At 36.9% G+C, this 22,442-nt stretch overlaps 1 protein-coding gene across 1 annotated transcript in view; it reads left to right on the top strand.

The window, feature by feature from the left end:
* The window catches only part of Cep290 (centrosomal protein 290), a 74,221-nt gene that overhangs the window by 45,227 nt on the left and 6,552 nt on the right, over positions 1-22,442 (top strand). The window contains 13 exon segments of the mRNA XM_051206363.1: positions 163-362; positions 1,781-1,994; positions 3,059-3,196; positions 4,835-5,056; positions 6,558-6,680; positions 8,488-8,633; positions 8,930-9,085; positions 10,056-10,179; positions 12,050-12,184; positions 13,631-13,717; positions 16,588-16,752; positions 17,444-17,566; positions 19,057-19,229. Coding sequence (XP_051062320.1) covers positions 163-362; positions 1,781-1,994; positions 3,059-3,196; positions 4,835-5,056; positions 6,558-6,680; positions 8,488-8,633; positions 8,930-9,085; positions 10,056-10,179; positions 12,050-12,184; positions 13,631-13,717; positions 16,588-16,752; positions 17,444-17,566; positions 19,057-19,229 — 2,006 coding nt within the window.

Consider the following 22,442-nt stretch of genomic DNA (forward strand, 5'->3'; position numbering starts at 1 on the left):
TCACTTCATCATCACAGCCCTCCCTCTGTACTTCCATACTGGCTAAATTTTGGTATACAGAATACAGCCTACGTCCTTTCTTCCCCTACCCTTCTTTTCCTCTTAAAGTCATGGTCTCAGATTACAGCTATTCTCTACTACTAATTCATTCATATTTCGTAGGACTTAATAAAACAGTCTCCTGTCCCAGTGCCTACCAACAAGCATTTCATTCGTCTGGCCGAGATGGAGCAGGCAGTGGCAGAACAAGATGACTCTCTGGCCTCACTTCTGACCACACTGAAGAAAGTATCCAGAGATTTGGAAAGACAAAAAGAAATCACTGAGTTAAAAGTCAGAGAATTTGAAAGTATCAAGTTACGGTAAATCTTAGAAATCATTTATAGCAGAGCAAATGGTAATTAAGCCCTGAAGAAGCCTGTGTGAACACTGTCAAAAGACCATGGTATCTATCGTCCCATTCTGTCCGCCTGCGATCCATTGCTTCCCATTAGGAATAAGGCCCCAGGAAAACTCAGTAACGAGACTGATGTGGGAAAAAGCAGTTTGTAAATAGTCGGCCTTACTCAAAAGCCGACTTTTCTTCTCTAGAATCTTATTTGTAATCACTCCCACTGAGCACTTCATCCTCTGTAAGTGAAAACGGCAGTGTTTACCTTGTCTTCTTCAGAGTGGGTAGATGAAGTCCCTATCATACCATGTTCAAAAGTAACCTGAAAGTGATAAATTCACATGTAAGCTGCTTTTGTTTAAATGCCTAAGGGTATGTGATAAAACAGAGGCTCAAGAAATGTTTGTTAAAGAAAACTACAAAAAAACTACAATGTTAGTGTCCATAACATTCTGTATATTAAATATTGTAATTTAGCTGTGCAGTGGTTGCACATGCCTTTAATCCCAGCACTCGGGAAGCAGGGGTAGGTGGATCTCTGTGAGTTCAAGGCCAGCCTGGTCTACAGAGTGAGTTCCAGGATAATTAGCTAGGGCTGTTACATGGAGAAAACCTGACTCAAAAGACAAACAACAACAAAAACTATTGTAATCATTAATGAGCCAGTTTTTAGAAATAGACCTTTAAACCTAAAATTGGCATAAGGTTGTTCCGTTTCTAATCATAGAACTGGACCTCAGTTTATCTGATGAAAGTGAGAATGTTGGCCCACTAGGATTCTGTTCCTTTTCTGATGGCCTGTTAGAACTTTGACTGTTTACTCTTAGACCCAAGATACCTCTCAAAGCTACCACGTTTGTGAATATATGAGTAGTAGCCACTTGAAAGTTTTTCTCTGGAAAATAATATATTTTGTGTTGCCTTTGTCTCGGTTTGTCTCATTCTATTGAATATACAGGAGGATTTTTTTTTGTATATTAATTAATCTCATGCCATGTACTAGATTATAAAGTTGCATTTTTTATGATCTTCTTTCATTTCTCTGTTGAGACATGTCTCAGTCTAACCCAGTCTGGCCTCGAACTCACCGGATAGTGTAAGCTACCCTCAAGTTTGTCATAGTCTTCTGTTTCAGCTGCCTCGGTGCAGAGATCATAGGCATAAACCACCATGTTGTACTGAAATTACTTAGACTTTTGCATCTAATTCCTGAATACAAAAAAAAAAATGTAATTTCTGAAAAACCTTGCATGTAGTCTTTTACTATATAAAGTACTTGTAGTCATTGGACTTATACCTTTATAAGTTGCTTTGTTTTTTGTTTTTTGTTTTTCTTTAAATCAAAATAAAATGCCCAGTCTGGCAAATACATGTGCTTGTCTCTCTCAGGCTCCAGGAAAACCATTCAGGGGAGGTAAAGAAAGTAAAGGCAGAAGTGGAGGACTTAAGGCATGCTCTCGTCCACGCACAGAAGGAGTCTCAGAGTTTGAAGTCTGAGCTCCAGGCTCAGAAAGAAGCCAACTCAAGAGCTCCGACGACCACAATGAGGAATCTGGTGGACAGGCTAAAGAGCCAACTGGCCCTGAAAGAGAAGCAGCAAAAGGTGAGTGGCAGACGGCCACTCAAGAGAAAAGACGGCCTAGAGAAGGCCTGGCATCTGCCCAGGACAGGCCAGCTCTGTCTGACACCCGTTGTAAAGGACAGTTCTTTCCCGGCAGGGCTCTGCAGTGGGAGTGCTATTTTAAAATGCAGATGAAGAACCGTTTTTTGTTTTTGTGTTTTTTTTTTTTTTTTTTTTTTTTAATGTATGGTGATTTGTTGAGCATCTGTAAGGAAGGAAATCTTAATTTCATTATTTTCTCATTTCCCATTGGATTTCCATGTAGCTGAAACAGTTTTGAACAATTTAGGGGGATTTCGGAGTGATACAGTGGTAAGGGGAAGAAGGGTTTAAGAAGGTGGCCACAATGGTGTTGAGGGCAGATTTAATCCCAGGTAGTAGTTTTGCTGTTTTTTTTTTTTTTTTTTTTTTTTTTTTTTTTATCTGATACTTGGTAAATGGTTTAGAAGATGCTACATTTTCCCACCTTAGTTCATGGATTTCATGGCAAATATTTTAAATGATGTCCTATAACATTACTCATCTGCCTACATTCAGTAAATTTCACATGAATGGATGCACAAAGTGAGTATTTTTCTAAGTGAAGGACTCATTGCTAATATATAACCTTGGGAATTTTCAAACATAACATGCTTTGTTTTATAATATGAATTGCTTGGTATAATGCTTAGTTCTGAAAATAACTGTCAGGGTTTTGAACTATTTGTGAAAAATTGAGTAAAATTACAAAGGAAATTCATTGTGAATTATATTTAATTAAATTCTTTTTGTTAAACACTTTCATTTCTTTGTTGAGATATGTCTTACTCTCACCAGGCTGGCCTAGAACTCACTAGATACAAGCTGTCCTCAAGCTCGCCATTATCATCTGTCTTAGCCACCTTGGTGCTGATGCGATCATAGGCATGGGCTACAGTGCCATACTTAAAACCACTTAGCATTTTGCATCTAATAGAAAAGTAATAGAAAGTAGTGCTGCCTATTTTGTATTTTATTTTGCTCATATACAATGTTAAATAAAAATGCTTGTGTATTGTAATTTTTAGGCACTTAGTCGAGCTCTGTTGGAACTCCGGGCAGAAATGACAGCAGCGGCTGAAGAACGTATTATTGCGGTAACTTCTCAAAGAGAGGCAAATCTCAATGTCCAACAAGTTATTGATCGACATACCAGAGAGCTAAAGGTGAGCATCAACATGGGGTTAATGTGGCCAGATGTGTGATCAGTTCAGAGAATGCTTTTTAATTGTTCTCTAATTAGACAAATAATGCACACAGTTTTAAACAGTACGTATATTTATGTTACTCATATGTTGACTATCATCTTGAGGATTCTGAAAGACAGGCCACTATGAGTTATGCTTACTAATAGAAATCATCTCATAAGCATTTTACTTAGAAAATTTAAAGCATTTTTAGTATACCTTAAGTATTCCCAGGAATCAGATCCAACATAGGCAAACACTCCATGACTGAGCTAAACTTCCAGCCCTCAGAACTCTTTTAAGGCTGCTTTGTTGGGATGATATCAGATCTCACAAATACACCAGGTGTATATAACTTCTTCCATAACTGCCATTCCCCAACCAGTATGGCACAGTATAAGACATTTTCTCTGTAGAGCTGCCTGGCTCTGAAGCCTTTTCTTCCAAATAAATTTTTTTTTCTTCCTTTTTTCTGCCAAATTAATTTTAACAACATACTTCATTGTTTTCTTATCTGGTCATTATGCTTAGTGATTTAAACTTTTTCCTAAATATATATTTCATAAAAATTCTCAATATCTCTTTTTTCCCTGAAAATTTTCTTTACAGAAAATTTCATATATATTGTGACAAAATGAAAAATCTAATATTTCTTTTAGTTTTATTTACTTTTCATTTTTTTCATATATGCCTTTTACTGCCAATAAATACTTCGGGAAGTAGATTTTTCAAAATTTTTAAAAATAGCTTATACTTTTCAATCTTGTGGTCATAGTTAATAGTTAAAAAAAGTCTATTACTAAATAAATGTATTAAAAGAAGAGTCCTTTACTGGAATAGTTGTAATATTTTTCTATTCATATGAAATGCTGTTTCTGAATGTTTCATTTTTTTAAATCTTTCTCCAAGATATATTTTTCTTTTAAACACATTATAATAATACTAATTAATATTACTAATAATTTATTCAATAAAACACTCATGCCAGGTAGTGGTGGCCCACATAAACAAGGGGATCTCTGTGAGTTCGAGGCCAGCCTGGTCCACAGAGAGAGTTCCAGAACAAAAAATCCAACAAAACAAAGAAACAAACCCACTTACTTAGTTGAATAAGCCATTACAGAGCCAATAATAACGTTTCTACCGCTGTCTTTGCTCAGGGCACCTAAGAACTCCTGTTTGTAGTCATGGCTGTTCTCAGGCTGAACCCATGTCTTCTCATCACAAAGTGCTTGAAGTCAGAGGTGTATGTTATGCTAATCTTACGTTTTAGGATCTTTAAAGCATTGCTGTATATTTGGAAGGCACTGGGTTTTTATTATTTTACCGATAACGAAATATTTTTTAAAAAATAAGTTTTGTCTTGGCTACTTGTTGAAAATGATTGCTTGATGCTTGAATTTTTTTTTTTTTTTTTTTTTTTTTTTTGGTAGTAAGTTGTTTTATTTGACATGAAGGGGAAATTATCTGCAGTTTCTAGTTTTCCCTTCTGTGCTATATTTAAAAATTTATATTGGAATTACATTTCTAATGTTTATTAATAGTATAACTTCAGTTTCCTCTTGCTTTCTCATTAATACTCGAAGATTTGTGAATAACACCTTTATCTCTTAATAGTCACAAATTGAAGATTTAAATGAAAATCTTTTAAAATTGAAAGAAGCTCTTAAAACAAGTAAAAACAAAGAAAATTCTCTAGCTGATGACTTAAATGATTTAAATAATCAACTGCAAAAAAAGCAAAAAGCTTATAATAAAATCCTTAGAGAGAAAGATGGGATTGATCAAGAAAATGAAGAACTGAGAAGACAGATTAAAAGACTGTCCAGTGGACTACAGGTAATATTGCATTTAATTCAGATAATATGTTTGATCTGTATATACAAGGCATGATTCTTACTCATTTATTGTGTGTGCTAAAACTGCCTTTCAGTTTCTTATTTCATGAGATGTCTACTCTTTTTTATTAATTTTTTTTCATTTTACATATTAACCCCAGTTCCTGCTCCCTCCCCTTCTCCTGCTCACTCCCCTTCCCATCTCCCATCTTCTCTTCACACTGGGTAAGGCCTTCCTTGGGGAGTCAACAAAGTCTGGTGTACCAAGTTGAAGCAGGACCAAGCCCCCCTCCCCCTATCAAGTCTGAGCAAGGTATCCCACCATAGGGATTGGGCTCCAAAAAGCCAGTTTATACACCTGGAATTGATCCTGGTCCCACTGTGAGTCAATCCCCCAACAAAGTCAAGTCACATAACTGTCACCCACATTCAGAACCCACATTCGGCAGGCTCCCCAGCTGTCAGTCCAAAGTCTGTGAGCTCCCACGAGCTTGGGTCAGCTGTCTCTGTGGTTTTCCCCATCATGCTCTTGACCTCCCTTGTTCATATGATCCCTCCTCCCTCTCTTTAACTGAACTCCAGGATCTCTCAGCCTAGTGACTGGCTGTTGGTCACTGCATCTGCTTCCATCAGGTACTGGATGTAGGTTCTATGATGACAATTAGAGTAGTCACTGTTTGATTAAAGGGGAAGGTCCATTCGGATACCCTCTCCACTATTGTTAGGAGTCTTAACAGAAGTCATTCTTGTAGATTCCTGAGAATTTTTCTAGCACCAGATTTCTCCCTAACCCCATAATGGCTCCCTCTGTCAAGATATCTGTCATTGTTCTCTCTCTTCATCCCTTCCCCAACTCATTCTTCATGATCTCTCGTTTCCCCTTCCTCCACCCCCTTCCAGTTTACCTAGTAGATCTTAACTATTTTCTCTTCCTGGGGCCCTCCATGTGTGTCCCCCTTAGGGTCCTCCTTTTTGCCTCGCTTCTCTGGGGGCTGTGGATTGTAGCCTGGTTATCCCTTGCTTTACGCCTAATATCCACTTATGAGTGGGTACATAGCATGTTTGTCTTTCTGTCTGGGTTACCTCACTATGTTTGTTTGTTTTGTTTTTCTAGTTTCATCCATTTGCCTGCAAATTTCAAAGTGTCATTGTTTGTTTGTTTCTTTTTGGTTTTTCAAAATAGGGTTTCCCTATGCAGACCTGGCTGTTTGAAATTCACTTTGTAGACCAGGCTGTCCTTGAACTTGAAGATCCATCCACCTGCCTCTGCCTCTTATGTTCTGGGATTAAAGGCGTGTGTCGCCACCTCCCAACTCTTTGATTAGTTCCTTGAGTGACCTCTGCTATAGTTCTTGTCTACAGTGGTAGCTTCCTTATTATACTGATAATCAGAATCATGTAGAAAACATGATTAATATTAGGCTCCCAAAATTTCTATAATTGAAATAGTTACTATGCCCTTTGATGTGTATTTGTCATGTAACATATCTTAATGTTTTCAGAACAAACCTCTGCTAGATAATAAGCAAAGTTTAATTGATGAACTTCAAAAGAAAGTTAAAAAACTTGAAAGCCAACTGGAAAGAAAGGTGGACGACATAGACATAAAACCTGTGAAGGAAAAGGTATGTGAAATGTCCTCATTAATAGTTTTAAACTAAATGAAACATGTTGATAGAGAATTTCCTCTAATAGTCTAAGGGCTTCAGGCACATTGTTTATGGCCCTAAATAAAGTCGACATGTCTAAGGCCGGTTTCTGACCTGTAGGCAGTTCACTCCACTTGAGGACACACCCGCAGTGCACCTTGGTGGCATTTCCCAATATTAGATATTATCTATCTCTTCACACACTTTGTAACCCATGAGTTTACCATTCCTCCCCATCCTCTCATCTCCTTGCTCAGTCTCGATGAAGGGTTCCATTTATGCTGCAGAATTATTTATGTACCTCATACTTCATTCTCCCACATAGTATTTATATTTCTGGAGGTCAGAGTATTGTTTGATCAGGGAAGATTTTGTAGTTTTAAAAGGATACATATTAGCTGATTTAAATAAATAAGGCTATAAACTAATTTGGAGGAAGCATATTGAAGGGTCTCTAGTATTGGATACTAGTCTATAGTATTGGAGGAGATTGTTTGAATTTGACTTCAAACCACAACTCCCGGCCTTTTTAGACAAGACATCCCATTTATAGTAAACATAATGTTTCATAATATTTCCTGTAGTATTCTAAATTAAATTTAAAGTCAATGTAAGCCTCTATAATTTTAATGTTGTAAATGTACTAAATGTAATTAGTAGAAGTATAAAAATAATTTATGAAAGAATGAACACGATAATACATTATTCATATGTCAACATGTATATGATCTACACTAGAAAAATAAGGTAACCATGTATTTGTACCTTATGCAATATCAATGTGAATTTTGAGCTCCAAATATACTCTGATGTATACCTTGTAAAATGTGTTCTAATGGCAGTGCATATTGCTGCTTGTAATTTGATTTCCAACATGATAAGTAGTTGTTGCTAGTATTGTCAGTAAAATAATATCTAGCCTTTATTTTTAAAAGGCAATTGTATTCTTAATAAATTCAATGCATAGGGAGAACATAAAAATACTTGGTGTTAATATGGTGAAATGGAATTAAATTCTTAGTTCATACAGTTGTGAGAACAGCTTTAACTATATAAGCATCCAGCAGGACTTGTTCAGAACACGGGACTATTGTGTATCACACAACTTTGTTTTGTACCTTTTATTGTAATACTAGCGACGTAACACTACCATCACTGTTACCAGATAGTGTGCTCCTGTAAGACCCGATATCCATCTTTTCCATTACTTAATAGCAATTATCACAAGTTAACTTACTCAGTATATTTATATCATTTGCTTGTGTATATTGGCACCACTCAAGTTTGTTCACAAATAAAAAGTGTCAGATTTGCAAGCGTCTACTCTTTTTTCTGGTTTACACATGCTTTCTGCTCTCCGTTTCTAGAGGAGAGGCAACACTAAATAAATACAGGTGGGATGGTAACATACTGTTCATATAGACCAGAGTGAGTTACAGTATTGGGAAGTTGTCATGCTATAACAGGACTGCAGTGGTCAGTCACACAGAATTATTTTTTAGAAGCTTAAGTAAATCATGTATCTTTCACTTAATTTCTGAAGGATATTGGCATTAGTCAGAATCTTCTCTGAGACTTATCTGTTGAGGAATGCATAAAGCCTACTTAAATTGAAGGTCTTTTTTTCCTAATAGTGTGCCATACCTAAAGATTCTAGAACTTATTTAACAGAATGAACTATTTAGTATTATCTTGGAAGTATAGCTTAAAATGTGGATCGGTATTTGAAATGAGATTACAAATATTGCTGATAGTTTTAGAATCCCTCTGTTACTGTTTACAGAGTGCTAGAGAAGAATTAATTAGGTGGGAAGAAGGGAAAAAGTGGCAAACCAAAGTAGAGGGAATGCGGAGCAAATTAAAAGAGAAAGAAGCGGAAGTCCACAGTCTGACGAAGCAACTGAATACTTTAAAGGAGCTTTTTGCCAAGTGAGTTAAATTTCATTATAAAACTAATACTATGTAAAGTTTTATCCTGAAATCATGTAGTTTATTTTACTTGATATGTGAAAAATTTGCTAGTTTATTTATGGTTCATATTGTATTGTGTTTGAAACATGGCATGATGTAACTTTAATTATGAATGGAATATCCGTGACTCTCAAATAAATTCGTACCAAGTACACTTACTGTATATGGGCATGACAACGACTGAACTGAGATTTAACAAACCAAACAGGAATTGTAAAAGATAGGTTTTTATCATTCCTTTTTAAACCCTACAGAGCTGATAAAGAGAAACTTACATTGCAGAAGAAACTGAAAACAACCGGCATGACTGTGGATCAGGTGTTAGGGGTGCGAGCTTTGGAGTCAGAGAAAGAGTTGGAAGAGTTAAAAAAGCGGAATCTGGACTTAGAAAATGACATACTATACATGAGGTAATCTGCTGCGTGGAATTAGTGTCTGAGTTGATAGAGAATGGCTGATTTGTCCACCTGGAAATAGATGTTGCTTAACCTATGGATTTTATTGGTTGTCTTTTTCATGCATATGCAGCTCATGAGTGAGCCTAGGTCATAAGGGACTCCTTGTCATTCCTACCTGGAACTTCCCATGCCAATTTTGTGATGCTTCCATTGTATCTCAACGTGGTTATTTGGATAGGACTGGGCTTTAGTTCACTTTGATGTTGAGTCCTTTAGCCACTGAACATGTGTACCTAAGCGGGCAAGAGGCAGGCAGAAAGAAGAAGTAAAGGGAATTATGCCATCCTCCAAAGTCGAGCAGTCTGAACATCTGAATTGTATTAATCAAATGCATATATTAAAGAGAGGATGGATGCGATATAGATAAATTCTTAGTAAAGATATAGAGATAAGAGTGGATTTTATTGTCTTTCCATTAAGTGTTTATTTGTTAAATGGAGAGAAATCCTAGACAATAAGGTTTCATAGATTTGTTTGTGCCAAAGTAAGGTGGGTCTTGTAGACAGGCAGTTAAGTTTTGGACTTGCTATCACAACATTTACTGAAAACAGTAGAGCCTTGGGTCCTGAAGCTGTTTGGGAATGAAATAGATGGTATGCAATTACTATGTAATGTTTTTAAAAGAGTGGGCATTTTAGCTATTCTACATAGTTCTATAAATAAATAAAGGCACTTTAAAGGTGTTAATGTGTTCCTATCAGGATACACTTTCGCTGATGGTATAAAGAAGTCTTTGGTGGATCCCTCATAGGAAAGAATTATTTTTAATATAAATTATGCCCTAATTTATTTGTCAACTTTGGAAATTTAAAATTTTTAAGTTATAGTGTTGATCACATATATATTTTTTCTTTTCTGTATTACAATATAATACATTTGAGAACAAGTACGGTTTGTATAATAGTCTGATTGCTGTTCATAGGACCCACCAAGCTCTTCCAAGAGATTCTGTTGTGGAAGACTTACATTTACAAAATAGATACCTTCAAGAGAAACTTCGTACTTTAGAAAAACAACTTTCAAAGGATGCCTATTCCCAGTCTTTGGTAAATATACATCTTTCCTTTTTTCCCCTCAGTGTTAAAGGCATAAAGGATAATACAATTTTTCCATTATCTGGACAAAAACATTACATCCTCCTAATTGATATTGACACAGCACTTATATTAAATCCTATCTGATATGGCGGTGGCTAACTTTAAATACTTAACACTTTGTCTAAACCTTCATTGCAAAGATTCCTAGCACTTCCAGCTCAAGTTAGGGATGCTGCTGTGCATCATATTTTGCTACATCCTTGTTTCCTCTCTGATGTGGTTCATCTGGTTTCCATCATTGGTGTTAATGTTCACAGATATAGAAACAATGTTTTTCATAAAAATTCAACAGCAAAAAAATACCAGCAAAACTAAGATATGAACAGACAAAATGCCACATAAAACTACTCTCAGAACCAAAACAGAAACAACAAATGTCACTGATTTACAACACTGGCTATCTACAAATACTCTGTGGTATTATAGAAATGTTATAGATCCCACAGAATTAAGTATGAAACAATACCAAATAGTAAGTCAAAAAAAATTATCTCAGCTTTATGGATTTCTTTAACTTGATATATGAAAATACATCAGTTCCTAAAAGTAAGAAAATTAATAATTTTGTGAAAATGAAAATATGAAACATAAAAAGGAGAACAAGAATAGGGCGAGTAAGGATGGGAAAATAAAAGGACATGTAGACAAAAATGTCAGTCATGTAACATTGGTCCAGGTGGACCTACAGAGGATGACGATACTGCCACCATGCTGATCAGTACACAATCTACCAGAGATAGACAAACTTCAGGAAGAGAAAATGGTTTAGAAACAGAATCAAAGATTTCCATGTTTAATGGAGACCTTAAAATCATCCAAAGTGCGAACATTGTCAGCTTTGTGAATGACACGAATTGTTTTGTCGTTGACCAATGGTAGGAGAGCCTGAATACATGCTTATGCCCATCACCAAAGACGCTATCTTTTTTCTTGCCATTGCATTTATGCATATATATCCTGTGAATAAAAAAATTGGAACAGTGCTGCCTTCCTGCCAATGTTCTGTTAACTGTCTCATGAGATTCCTAGGTCTATCCAGAATGCTTTTGCCTCCTTTTTTTATTTTTTAATATTTGGTCTGAGAAAATGTATGTTTATTTCAAATAAATATGTATCAGAAGTACAGAATAATGTTAATAATTTGAAGTATATTATAAAGGAAGGTATAAAGGTATTATTTTAAGCAAAATACCTGGGAGCTACTGTCTTGAAGTATATTATAAAGGAAGGTATAAAGGTATTATTTTAAGCAAAATACCTGGATGCTACTGTCTTCATAGCCCATTGTGTGGAGTAATGGTGAGAAACAGCCCAAAACACGATGATGACCTCCACGCATTTCACACTTCGCACACAACAGTCCTCAAATGTAGATGAGAGTCTAATTTTCTAGCCTACTTAGGATCATTTTCGAGATTCTTCTTTCAAAAATCATAAAATTTAGTAAAAAATAAGCATAACAACCCAGGATATCTTCATATGGGGAAAAAAATTAAATTCGGTGTTTAGTGTATTTCAGAAGACAAAACTGATAACTTTATTTCAAGAAATGAATGAGTATCTTCTGGAGAAAGAAATTGCAGTGGTTATAGACATATGCATTTTTAAGCCATACTTGACTTTGCTTTCTGTTTTAATTTTTAAAAATCACCTTTTCTGGAGGCTTTGTAAACCATCTTACTTGGTTTTGGTTGTATGTAATATATGCTATTTTCCCCCCAACATTCCTTTTTAAAAATTCATTTTTGGCAATGTTTCCTGGCGTATGTCTCTGTGGCTTTTGTTAAATGTTGAATATACTCTAAATTTCATTTTCCAGACTTCAGAAATAGAGTCAGATGATCATTGTCAAAAAGAAGGAGAACTTCAAAGGGAAAACTTGAAGCTGTCATCTGAAAATATTGAGCTGAAATTTCAACTTGAACAAGCAAATAAAGATTTGCCAAGACTAAAGGTAAATTTAATTTCATTATGATGCCTAAGTTCACCACACACTTAAATTTACTTATGTCATTTTCTGATATGAATATTCAGATATTATTCAGAATATTCAGATATAAGATATCTTTGTGATGTTATGTTATATACATTTCCTCATTTAAGAGGCATTTGAGTCCCTACTTATAGCAGACATGCATTTAGTTAGCAGTCATTAAAAATGCAAGCATCAATAAAACGTCTTCTGATGAGGAAGATGCCAATCAACAAACAAACAAATTAGTGTGTAAAGAGCTGATGTGAGGTGCTAAGGGAAATAGGGATCATGATTAGTAGAGAGGGGTTAGATAACGAGAGAGCTTGCATAGCAGGGCTGGTGGAGAAGTGAGGAACTGGGTCATACAGACACTAAGAATTCTACACGATAGAAGTTGTACTGATAATAAGGAGCCCAGACAAATTGTGTATAAATGTTTGTTTTCATTTAATTGGACTGTTATATAAAATTAAATAAAATTAAAAAAAAAAAAAAAGAGAATTAACTGGAAAAAAAAGAAAAAAAAAGAAGCCCAGACAATAGAAGTGTCAAGTTCATGTGATCCAAGGTAAGAAATATAAGAAATTTCTTATCTCATTAATAATTGTAATAACTTAAATGTAATTGTTTCTTAGAAGTGTTACTTCTAAATTAGTGCTAATGTTAATCTCTGGTTTCCTACATTTTCCCCTATTATGGTGATAGCTTTTTTCTTGGCTAGCAAACTGACTTATTTTCTAATCAAGAACATTAGCATTCTGTCATTCCCAATAGCAGTGATGCTATTACACTTCATGCTTCTCGTTCTGATTTATACTCTGAGAAGAGCAGTGGGGTGGCCTCAGTCCTTTTCCTGGGGAAGTATCTGTGTGTGTGCATTATGGGACAACAACTCAGAGTTTTTAAATGATTATATGCTGTCTAGTATTTAATTTATTGAACATGTACTCACATCACAGTCCCTCAAGGGAGATCAGGGCAGGAACCTGGAAGCAGCAGCTGAGGCCAAGGAGGAGAGCTGCTTCCTGCTTGCTCCTTAGAGCTTTCTCAGCCTGCTTTCTTGTAACCCTCCAGGACCACCTGCCAAGACTGACATCACCCACAGTGAGCTGGAGTCTTCCACACCCATCTTTAATCAAGAAAACACACCACAGGCCTGTAGCCTTCCTGGTGGCATTTTCTCAGTTGGGGTTCCTTCCGCTCACATGACTCCAGCTTGTGACCAGCTGGCAAAAACTAGCCAGTACATGTCTTACATCAAAAGTTCTTTTGAGGCACAACTGTTGAGTTTAGTCCTATAGTTGACGTTTTGTTTTGTTTTTTTGTTTTTTTTTTTTTTTTTAATTCAGATAGTTTTCTTCCTCTTTTTTTCAAGGGCTATTGTATTGTCATGACAAATTGCTGTTGTTTTCTTTTATCTTTTAGAATCAAGTAAGAGATTTGAAGGAAATGTGTGAATTTCTTAAGAAAGGAAAAATGGAAGTTGAACGGAAACTTGGTCAGGTCAGAGGGGTAAGTTTCCGTTTTTAGGAAGCCAGAGCCAAGGGTTTAAGCTGCTGTTGATCTTGTAGAGTGGTAAACACTGAAGCACTCGTGATACAAAAGTTCATTTGGGTAATAATATTAGGACACACATGATGCATTCTGTGTGAATACTGAGAGTATTAATTGACAGTCAACATTTGTTTTAAAGTGAACATGTGTAATCTTGTATGTACAATAAATATGTATGTAATTTTGTCATCTTTAAGGAGTATAAAAATTATAAAGAATATTTGACATTTTAAAAGTATATATTAAAGTTTTATATAAATGTTTTAGGATTTTTCTTTGCATATCATGAATGCCAACTAAAATTTTAGTACTTTTATTAATTCTTAGAAAATTTGGTACAATTTATTTGGATCATATTAACCTCCAACTCCTTTCCTTTACCTTCTCCCAGCCCACCCCTCTTTTCTCTGACCCTCCAACTTTGTATCCTTCTTTTTTTAAGTTAATAACCCACAGACTCCAATTTATGCTGTCCATATACTTCTAGGTGTGTGGTCATCCAATAAAGCATGGTCAACCTACCCAGAGCCATACCTTTAATGCAAAACAGACTCTCCCTTTGTAGAACTCATCAGTTATTTATAGCTCCTAAGTTTAGGGGTGCAGGTTTACTAACCTCTTCCCTACCCATGCTAGAATGTCAGTTGCCTTTATCTGCTGGTTTTGCATAGGCAACCACAGCTGTTGTGAGTTCATGACTGTAGCAGGCCTGTCCTGCCTAGAACCCAGTTCAGCGTATCCATTTACTCAGCTGTTGAAAATTAACTAAATAGTGAAATACCTTTGTCAATGTCTTCATTAGGTCATTTATTAACAAATTAAATTTTTATGTTAACAGAAATTGAATTTCTGTTAATATATGACCTATTAGAGAAAATCACCACTATAATGATTGCTTATGAGCTACTTAAACTCATCATTTCACTTTTGTCATTTTATTCTGTGAAAAGACACTTTTTATGTGCCAGGTTAGTGGTTCTCATCCTTCTTGATGCTGTGACCCTTTAATACAGTTCCTCATGCTGTGGTGACCACAACTATAAAATTATTTTTGTTGCTGCTTCATGATTGCAATTTTGCAACTTTTATTTATTGTAATGTAAATATCTATGTTTTGTGATGGTCATTGGAAGCCCTGGTCAAAGTTCAACCCCCAAAAGTTATGACCCATAGGTTGAGAACCACCGTACTAGGAAGAACGCTAGCCAAAAGCTATTTACTTACTTGGATCACACATCAGATAGCATGCTTAAGCTGTTACTAACTATATGATTTAAGAAGTGGGATTTAAGTAATTGAAGGAAGATTTAAATATATTTAAGCCCTGGTTTTCTTTTATATGGAGTGAGTTTATAATTCCTATATCACTTATTTTAGAAAGCACTGAATTAGCACAATCTTTAGAATCAGAGATAAGTTGTTTTTATTCTTTGCTCTTTGGGGGCCTGCCAGTCATCTCCCAAATAAATACATGGAGATTTATTATTAATTATGAATGCCTGGCCTTAGCTTGACTTGTTTCTACCCATCTTTTCTTAAATTATCCTGTCTACTTTTTGCCTCTGGGCTTTTATATTTTTCTAATTTTGTATATCTTTTCTTTCCTTACTCTGTGGCTGGCTGTGTTGCTGGATGGCTGGGCCCTGTCATTCTACTCTCTCTTCTCCATCCTCTTCATGTATTTCTCCTTCTACTTATTCTCTGCCTGCCAGCCTTGCCTATTTCTCTCTTCTGTCTAGCTATTGACCACTCAGCTCTTAATTGGGCCAATAAAGTGTTTTAGACAGGCAAAGTAACACAGCTTCACAGAGATTTTCTAGGTAAACTGGGGGTAGGAGGGTGGTAAACTCGATGAGAACATGAGGAAACAGGAAGGTTTTAGTTGGGAGAGGAATAGGGTTGGAGAGCAAGGAAAGAGATATCTCAATAGAGGGAGTCATTGTGGAGTTAGGAGAAACCTGATTCTAGGGAAATTCCCAGGAATCCATAGGATGACCCCAGCTACAACCCCCTAGCATTAGTGGAGAGGATTCCTGAGCTGGCTTTCCCCTGTAATCAGATTGGTGACTACAGTAACTGTCATCATAGAACCTTCATCAAGTAACTGATAGAAGCAAAGGCAGAGATCCATAGCCAAGCACCGGGCTGAGCTAGCTACAGGAGTCCAGTCAAGGAGGGGAAGAGAAGGAATATATGAGCAAGGGGTGTCAAGATCACGACAGGGAAACTCATACAGACAGTTGACCTGAACTGGGAGCTCATGGATTCTAGACCAACAGCTGGAGAGTTTGCAGGGGACCAAACCAGGCCTTGTGTATGTGGAGAACAGTTTTGTAGCCTGGTCTGTGTGTGGGACCCCTGGCAGTGGGACCAGCATCTACCCCCTAGTGCATGAACTGGCTTTTTGAAGGCCATTCCATATGGTGGGATGCCTTGCTCAGCCCTGATTTGGGGGTGGGGGAGCTTGGTTCTGCCTCAACTGAATGTGACAGGTTGTTGACTCCCATGGGAGGCCTTATCCTTTCTAAAGAGTAAATGGGGGTGGGTGGGGGGAAGGACAGGGGGAGAAGAGGGAGGGGAGGGAGGGGAAACTATGGTTGGTATGTAAAATGAATAAAAAAATAAAATAAGAAAAATGTAACATGAAAGGATGTAACACATCTTTGCATCATTAAACAAATATTTATAGCATTAAACAAATATTCTACAATTAAAGATATAACACAAATTTAACTAATATTCCACAACACATTAATAGATCTTTTTGACATTAGTATATTATAGTCTATAAGATACAAAGTTTGAAAAATTTGTATATTCTCTTATAGTCCGGTAGAAGTGGAAAGACAATCCCAGAGCTAGAAAAAACTATTGGGTTAATGAAGAAAGTAGTTGAAAAAGTCCAAAGAGAAAATGAACAATTGAAAAAAGTATCAGGAATACTCACTAGTGAGAAAATGGCAAATATTGAAGAAGAAAATGAAAAATTAAAGGTAATTTTTATTTGATTTTATATGAATGTTTTACTATTTTAGTTTACATTGTTTTTTAAGGGAAATGTTAAATATACAGTACACCAAATATCATTAATGAATGCAGTTGTATTTTTAAGTCAGAACAGATTTATCGGCAAGAAATCTAAAGCTAGCTAGAGTAGCCCCCTTTAGTCTTCTTTACTATTTCTGGACCAATTGTTCTTTTCTGGTGGTAGAGTAATTATGTGTATTCATTTAGATTTGTAAAGAGGGGGACTCTGTGCGGTTCCTTGTATTTCCTTTACATCTTAACCTCATTTTAATGTACAGGCAAGGCTGGATAGGAACATTGTTATAGGCAAGTTCATTTGTGAAAAGGCTTTAATTGTAATCACATCAAGTACAATATCTAAAACTACTTACCTTGAATTAAGTTTTAGGAGTTTAAGTAACAATCTTTATTTTTTACACTTAAAAGAATTAAAATATAATTGCTTCTTGTTTCCCTACCCATTTCCTTCCCCGTCACTTCCCATTCTCCCTCCATTACTTTTCTCAAATTCATGGCCTCTTTTTCTTATTGTTACATATAATGTGAATAAATCATAAATAAACTTGCAAAGTCCATTTAATGTTGCTTGTATGATTTCATCTAAATATTCATTTTATTGATTTTTGTTTCATTATATGTTGCTTTATCAATTACCAGACTGAATTAGAAAAGCTTAAAGCTCACTTTGGACGTCAGTTGAGTATACAATATGAATCCAAGAACAGAGGCACAGAGAGAATTATTGCTGAAAATGAACGGCTTCGGAAAGAACTTAAGAAAGTAAGACACTAATGATAGGTTACATTTATTTTCATTAAGTGACATACCTTGGCAAAATTAAAATTGATAGGTCCGTGATGCAATGTCTGTTCATAGTGCATCTTAAGAATTATAGAACTGCTACATTTATATGACAATTTAGAGCTAAGGTGGTTGTCAGGAAGAAACTGCTCAGTCTAGTTTCTGTTCCTAGTTCTGTTACTTATTGTTCCCAGCTGAATAATGTCTCTTTGTTCCTCATATATGGAGTTGGGAGTAGTAAATATACCTATATTTTAGCTGGGCATGGCATACGACATTGAATGCCTATTTATTCCCATACTTAGGCAGTACAAGAAAGAGAGTCCAGCCTGGACTACATTGGGAACTCAGCTCAAAAAAGAAACATACACATAACACAGATGTCACAGGGCTGTTGAGAAGTTTAAATGAGTGTATATATGTGTGTGTGTGTGTGTGTGTGTGTGTGTGTGTGTGTGTGTGTGTGTTTGTGTGTGTGTGTGTATCTTAGAGCAATGTCCAACTTATAGAGCAAAGAACATAACTGTTTTATTAAGAATCCTTTCCATTTAAATGCTTTTTATCTTTTTTATTTTAAAATAATCTTTTCTCATTTTATGTACCAATCCAAGTTCCCGTTCCTTCCCTTCCTCCTGCTCTTCCCCCTTCCCCCCACCCCAATCTACTCCTCAAACAGGGTAAGGCTTCCCATGGGGAGTCACTTTGAGGCAGGACCAAGGCCCTCCCTCCTAGATCTAGGTTGAACAAGGTATCCCTACAAAGAAAATGGGCTCCAAAAAGCCAGCAAGCAGTATATCTAGGTTGAGCAAGGTATCCCTACAAAGAAAATGGGCTCCAAAAAGCCAGCAAGCAGTAGGAATAAATCCTGGTCCCACTGCCAGTGGCCCAGGGACTGCCCAAGCTACACAACCATCACAAATATATCCCTTACTCCTGACAAATGGGTATTATTTTCAACAGACATTATCTAGTGAATGAGTTGGGATTATAATCCTAAAGACTTTTAAAACAGTAACTCATTGTATTGTAAAGCCAGAGCCGTGCCATCTTGAATCTTCATGTTCATTAGTGGAAATAACCTGTCACTTACACACTGTTTGTGTTAATAGCCAGGACTCTTTAAGTCAATAGAGTCAAAACAAGCATCTTTTAAGGTGTAGCAAGGTTAACTATCTCATTGTTCTGAACATTTTCCTGAGAAACAAATGACAAATTTAAAGTATCTACTAGATTCCTTAGGTAATATGTACTTGTAAATACATTTCACTGCCTTCATTTACTTGATCTTTTGTATTAAGTACTATGACTATATTGCTATTTTACAGGAATAAGAACATTTTTACAGCCCTAAAACAATATAGCTGCAGCTAATTTTATATTTCCCAGCTTATAGTGACAAATTTAAATACCCAATATCTATGAGAACAGTTCTGTTTCTTTATAATGTACTAATAAGCCTTCACTGATAGGAAATGGAAGCTTCAGAGAATCTGAGGATAGCTAAGAACAACTTAGAGCTGGTCAATGACAAGATGGCGCTTCAACTAGAAGAGACTGCAAAGAAATTGCAGTTTGCAGAAAGTAGAGGGCCACAGCTGGAAGGTGCGGACAGCGAGAGCTGGAAGTCAATTGTGGTTACAAGGTAGGATCAGAGAGTTTCAAACTTGTTCGAAGTGTAATCAACTGTAACTCTAGCATCATTGGCTTAAAAAAAATATGCTCAATAACCCAGTTATTTCCTGATGAACAGTTTGGTTGTTTATCCGTGCCTCTTCATTCTGTCTTAGAATGACCAAAACTGTTTCTTCCTTAAGTGTTTAGCTAGCTTTATTGGCAGGCTACAGAACAAAGCACAGCTGAAATGGGGCTAATTTCCTGGAGCTAGGTGTGCATCATGAAGCTGCTGTCAGCCATGGCGTAGGGATGCTGCCCAGCCTTCTCCTGGACAATGCGTTTCTGCAGCTGTAGCTTCAGCTTCTTGATTTTGTTCATTTATTTCTACCACAAATATTACTACACACCTGGGCTGTTTTATCCCAATCTGTGCTGCTCTGGATCTGGAATGAGCTGCATTGCTTTAAGTTAGTTGTGTAATGGTCAATTTTCTTTACAGAGAGCTCAACAGATGAACATAGCAGCATTGTTAGTGTCTTACTGGCCTCCACTTTCTTGTCATTTTGTCCCTTCCTGGGAACACTTCTATCAGGATACTGAATGTATGCCTATGGCACTAACTGTTCTGAAAGCCAACTCTATTTTACCGTATCTGCCCAGTTACTTGCATTTATACATTCCCTGTGATGTTCTCAGAGGCCACATGTGCCCTATCTGTAATGACTTGACAGGAAACATGACACACATCGTCACTCCAACTAAAAAGAGAGCTGAAGCAATGTGAGATATCTTGTTCTCTAGGGGGCCTTATATTGCATGTACTTCTGTCAGCCAATTTTAAGGAAAACAGAAAAGGCTAAGTAGGGCATATTGGAGAGCACTCAGATAGATGGCTGTAATCCTGGAGAAGAGTGCTTTTTCCTACCCTAGACTACTAAAGTAGTCAGAGTTCAGAGTTCCCTTACAGTTCTCACTTTCCTGTCTGCAGACTGGGAACAAGAGCTCTGTGTGAATGTGAACACCCAAAAGTGTGATGGTGTGAAGGGGAGAAAAGCCCCATTGTCTTGGACCCTGTGGCCTTGGGCCAGTAGCTGTCAGTTGACTTTTAAGAGCCACTATTTTCTTATGTTGTCACATATGCTGAGTTGCTCTGAGATTTACTTCTTCCACTAATAGTCACTCAGCATCTGGTCCTGTCACATTGTGTACGTCAGGTTATTTCTAAAAAGCCCAACTCACTTAGGTGCCTTACAGAAACAGCCTCTGTAAGGAAAGTCCGGCTTTTCACGGTGACATTTCATAAATTATATCCCTTCTGTGGCTCAAGATGTTTTTAACTGTGGAGATAATAGACCCTACCCTTATTTCTCTATGGCGCTATGAGGTAACAAAAATGCTTGCTTTATTGGCATAACAAATGATTCACAGTGTTAAGACAGTTGTGGGTTGATGGCACTATTTAACCATAATTGAAGGTGATTTTACATGTAAAACATTTGTGAGTTCCTATTCTGAGAACTGCATGTAGGGAAATCTTCAGTAAACCTAAGTCCAACTTGTTTTTGAAATGCTGTTTATCCAAGCTGAGCTCAAATTCTATCTTGGTCTTCCAAGGGCTGAGTGTTCCAGTACTGAATGATGCTAGGAGGAACCGGGGACTTGTACGGGCTATTTAGATGGGGCAGTCTGATCAAGAAGGTCTTTATTCTTGGGTGGTTTTCATAGTCATTCACTGTTCTATTGCTGTGAAAAGATGCCATGACCAAGACACTTCTTATAAAACAGCATTTTACTGGGGGCTCACTTACAGTTTCAGAGGTTTAGTAGTCTATTATAATCATGGCAGGAGCATGATGGCACACAGGCAGCCATGTGTAGGGCCAGAGCAGTGTATGCTGCCATATGCTGCATTATATGCTGATCTGTAGGCAGCAGGCAGAGCAAACACTGGGCCTGGTGAGGGGCTTTTGATACCTCAAAGTCCATCCCCAGTAACATACTTCCTCCAACAAGGCCATGGCTCCTAATCCTTTCTTAGTTCTACTCTCTGGTGACTAAGCATTCAAATATATAAACTTACTTGGGGGGGGGCGTGGAAGGTCATTTTCATTCAGACCACCATAGTAATGGCTTTTGAACAGAGAAGGCTTTTGAACAGAGAAATGGATGAAGGAGGAATGAGCTTCAGTTACCATTGACCTTTGATATGTCTTTCGTAGTTAGGATCTGCCAAGTAAGCGTACCCTTCTAATCTGTTCGTAAGGTCTGTCCAAAATTACTTGACAGGACTTAGGTAATCATAACTGCCCTTCCTTGTGTTGTCCTTGTCAGATAATTTTTCTGAACCAGTACCATCCTTTGTTAATTTATCTATAAGACATGATACATTATTTTCCTCTGGAAAAGTTTGAATACCATAAGCACTATCTTCCTCTAAGTATATGCCTGTAAAACTACTGGGATCAATTTTTTAAAGATTTTGCTACTGGATCTCTTTAAGGCTGTTTGTCATTTCCCTACTCGTTATAAATATGTGTAGATTTATCCATCCCAGTGTGCAGTGTCCCTCACTCCTGCTTTCTTCCTCCATCCCACAGTGTGCAGAGTTTCCCTCACTCCTGCTTTCTTCCTCCATCCCACAGTGTGCAGAGTCCCTCACTCCTGCTTTCTTCCTCCATCCCACAGTGTGCAGAGTTTCCCTCACTCCTGCTTTCTTCCTCCATCCCACAGTGTGCAGAGTTTCCCTCACTCCTGCTTTCTTCCTCCATCCCACAGGGTGGGGGTTTTACTCCCCGCTTTTTTCCCCCCCCCCCCCGGGGTGCAGTGTCCCTCACTCCTGCTTTTGAACAACTTGTTCTTGCTGTAGTGCCCCTTGGGAATGTTCTACCTTAACACCTCCAGGGGTAAGGGAGGGGACTGGATATGGGGTAATATATGATAGTCTAATGAATTAGATACTTTCCTATGCCTGAAATAAGGTATCAACCTAAGAGTTTTACAGTTGCCAAAGTCAATTTCCACCTCAGATCTTAAACTCTTTACGATCATTTTAATTTTCTATTTTAATTAGCACATGTTAATTGGGATGCTTATTCATCAACACCACTTTTTTTTTTTACTGCTAAATATGCAGCCAAAGGTTTGACTAGAGTAGTATAATGTAGTCTTGAATATTTTATTGTGACTTAGGCTGAATGATGAATTAGTGAAATTACATATTAATGCCCATAGTAATTTTTCT

This window comes from Phodopus roborovskii, unplaced genomic scaffold (genome assembly GCF_943737965.1).
Source record: "Phodopus roborovskii unplaced genomic scaffold, PHOROB, whole genome shotgun sequence".
NCBI lineage: Eukaryota > Metazoa > Chordata > Mammalia > Rodentia > Cricetidae > Phodopus > Phodopus roborovskii.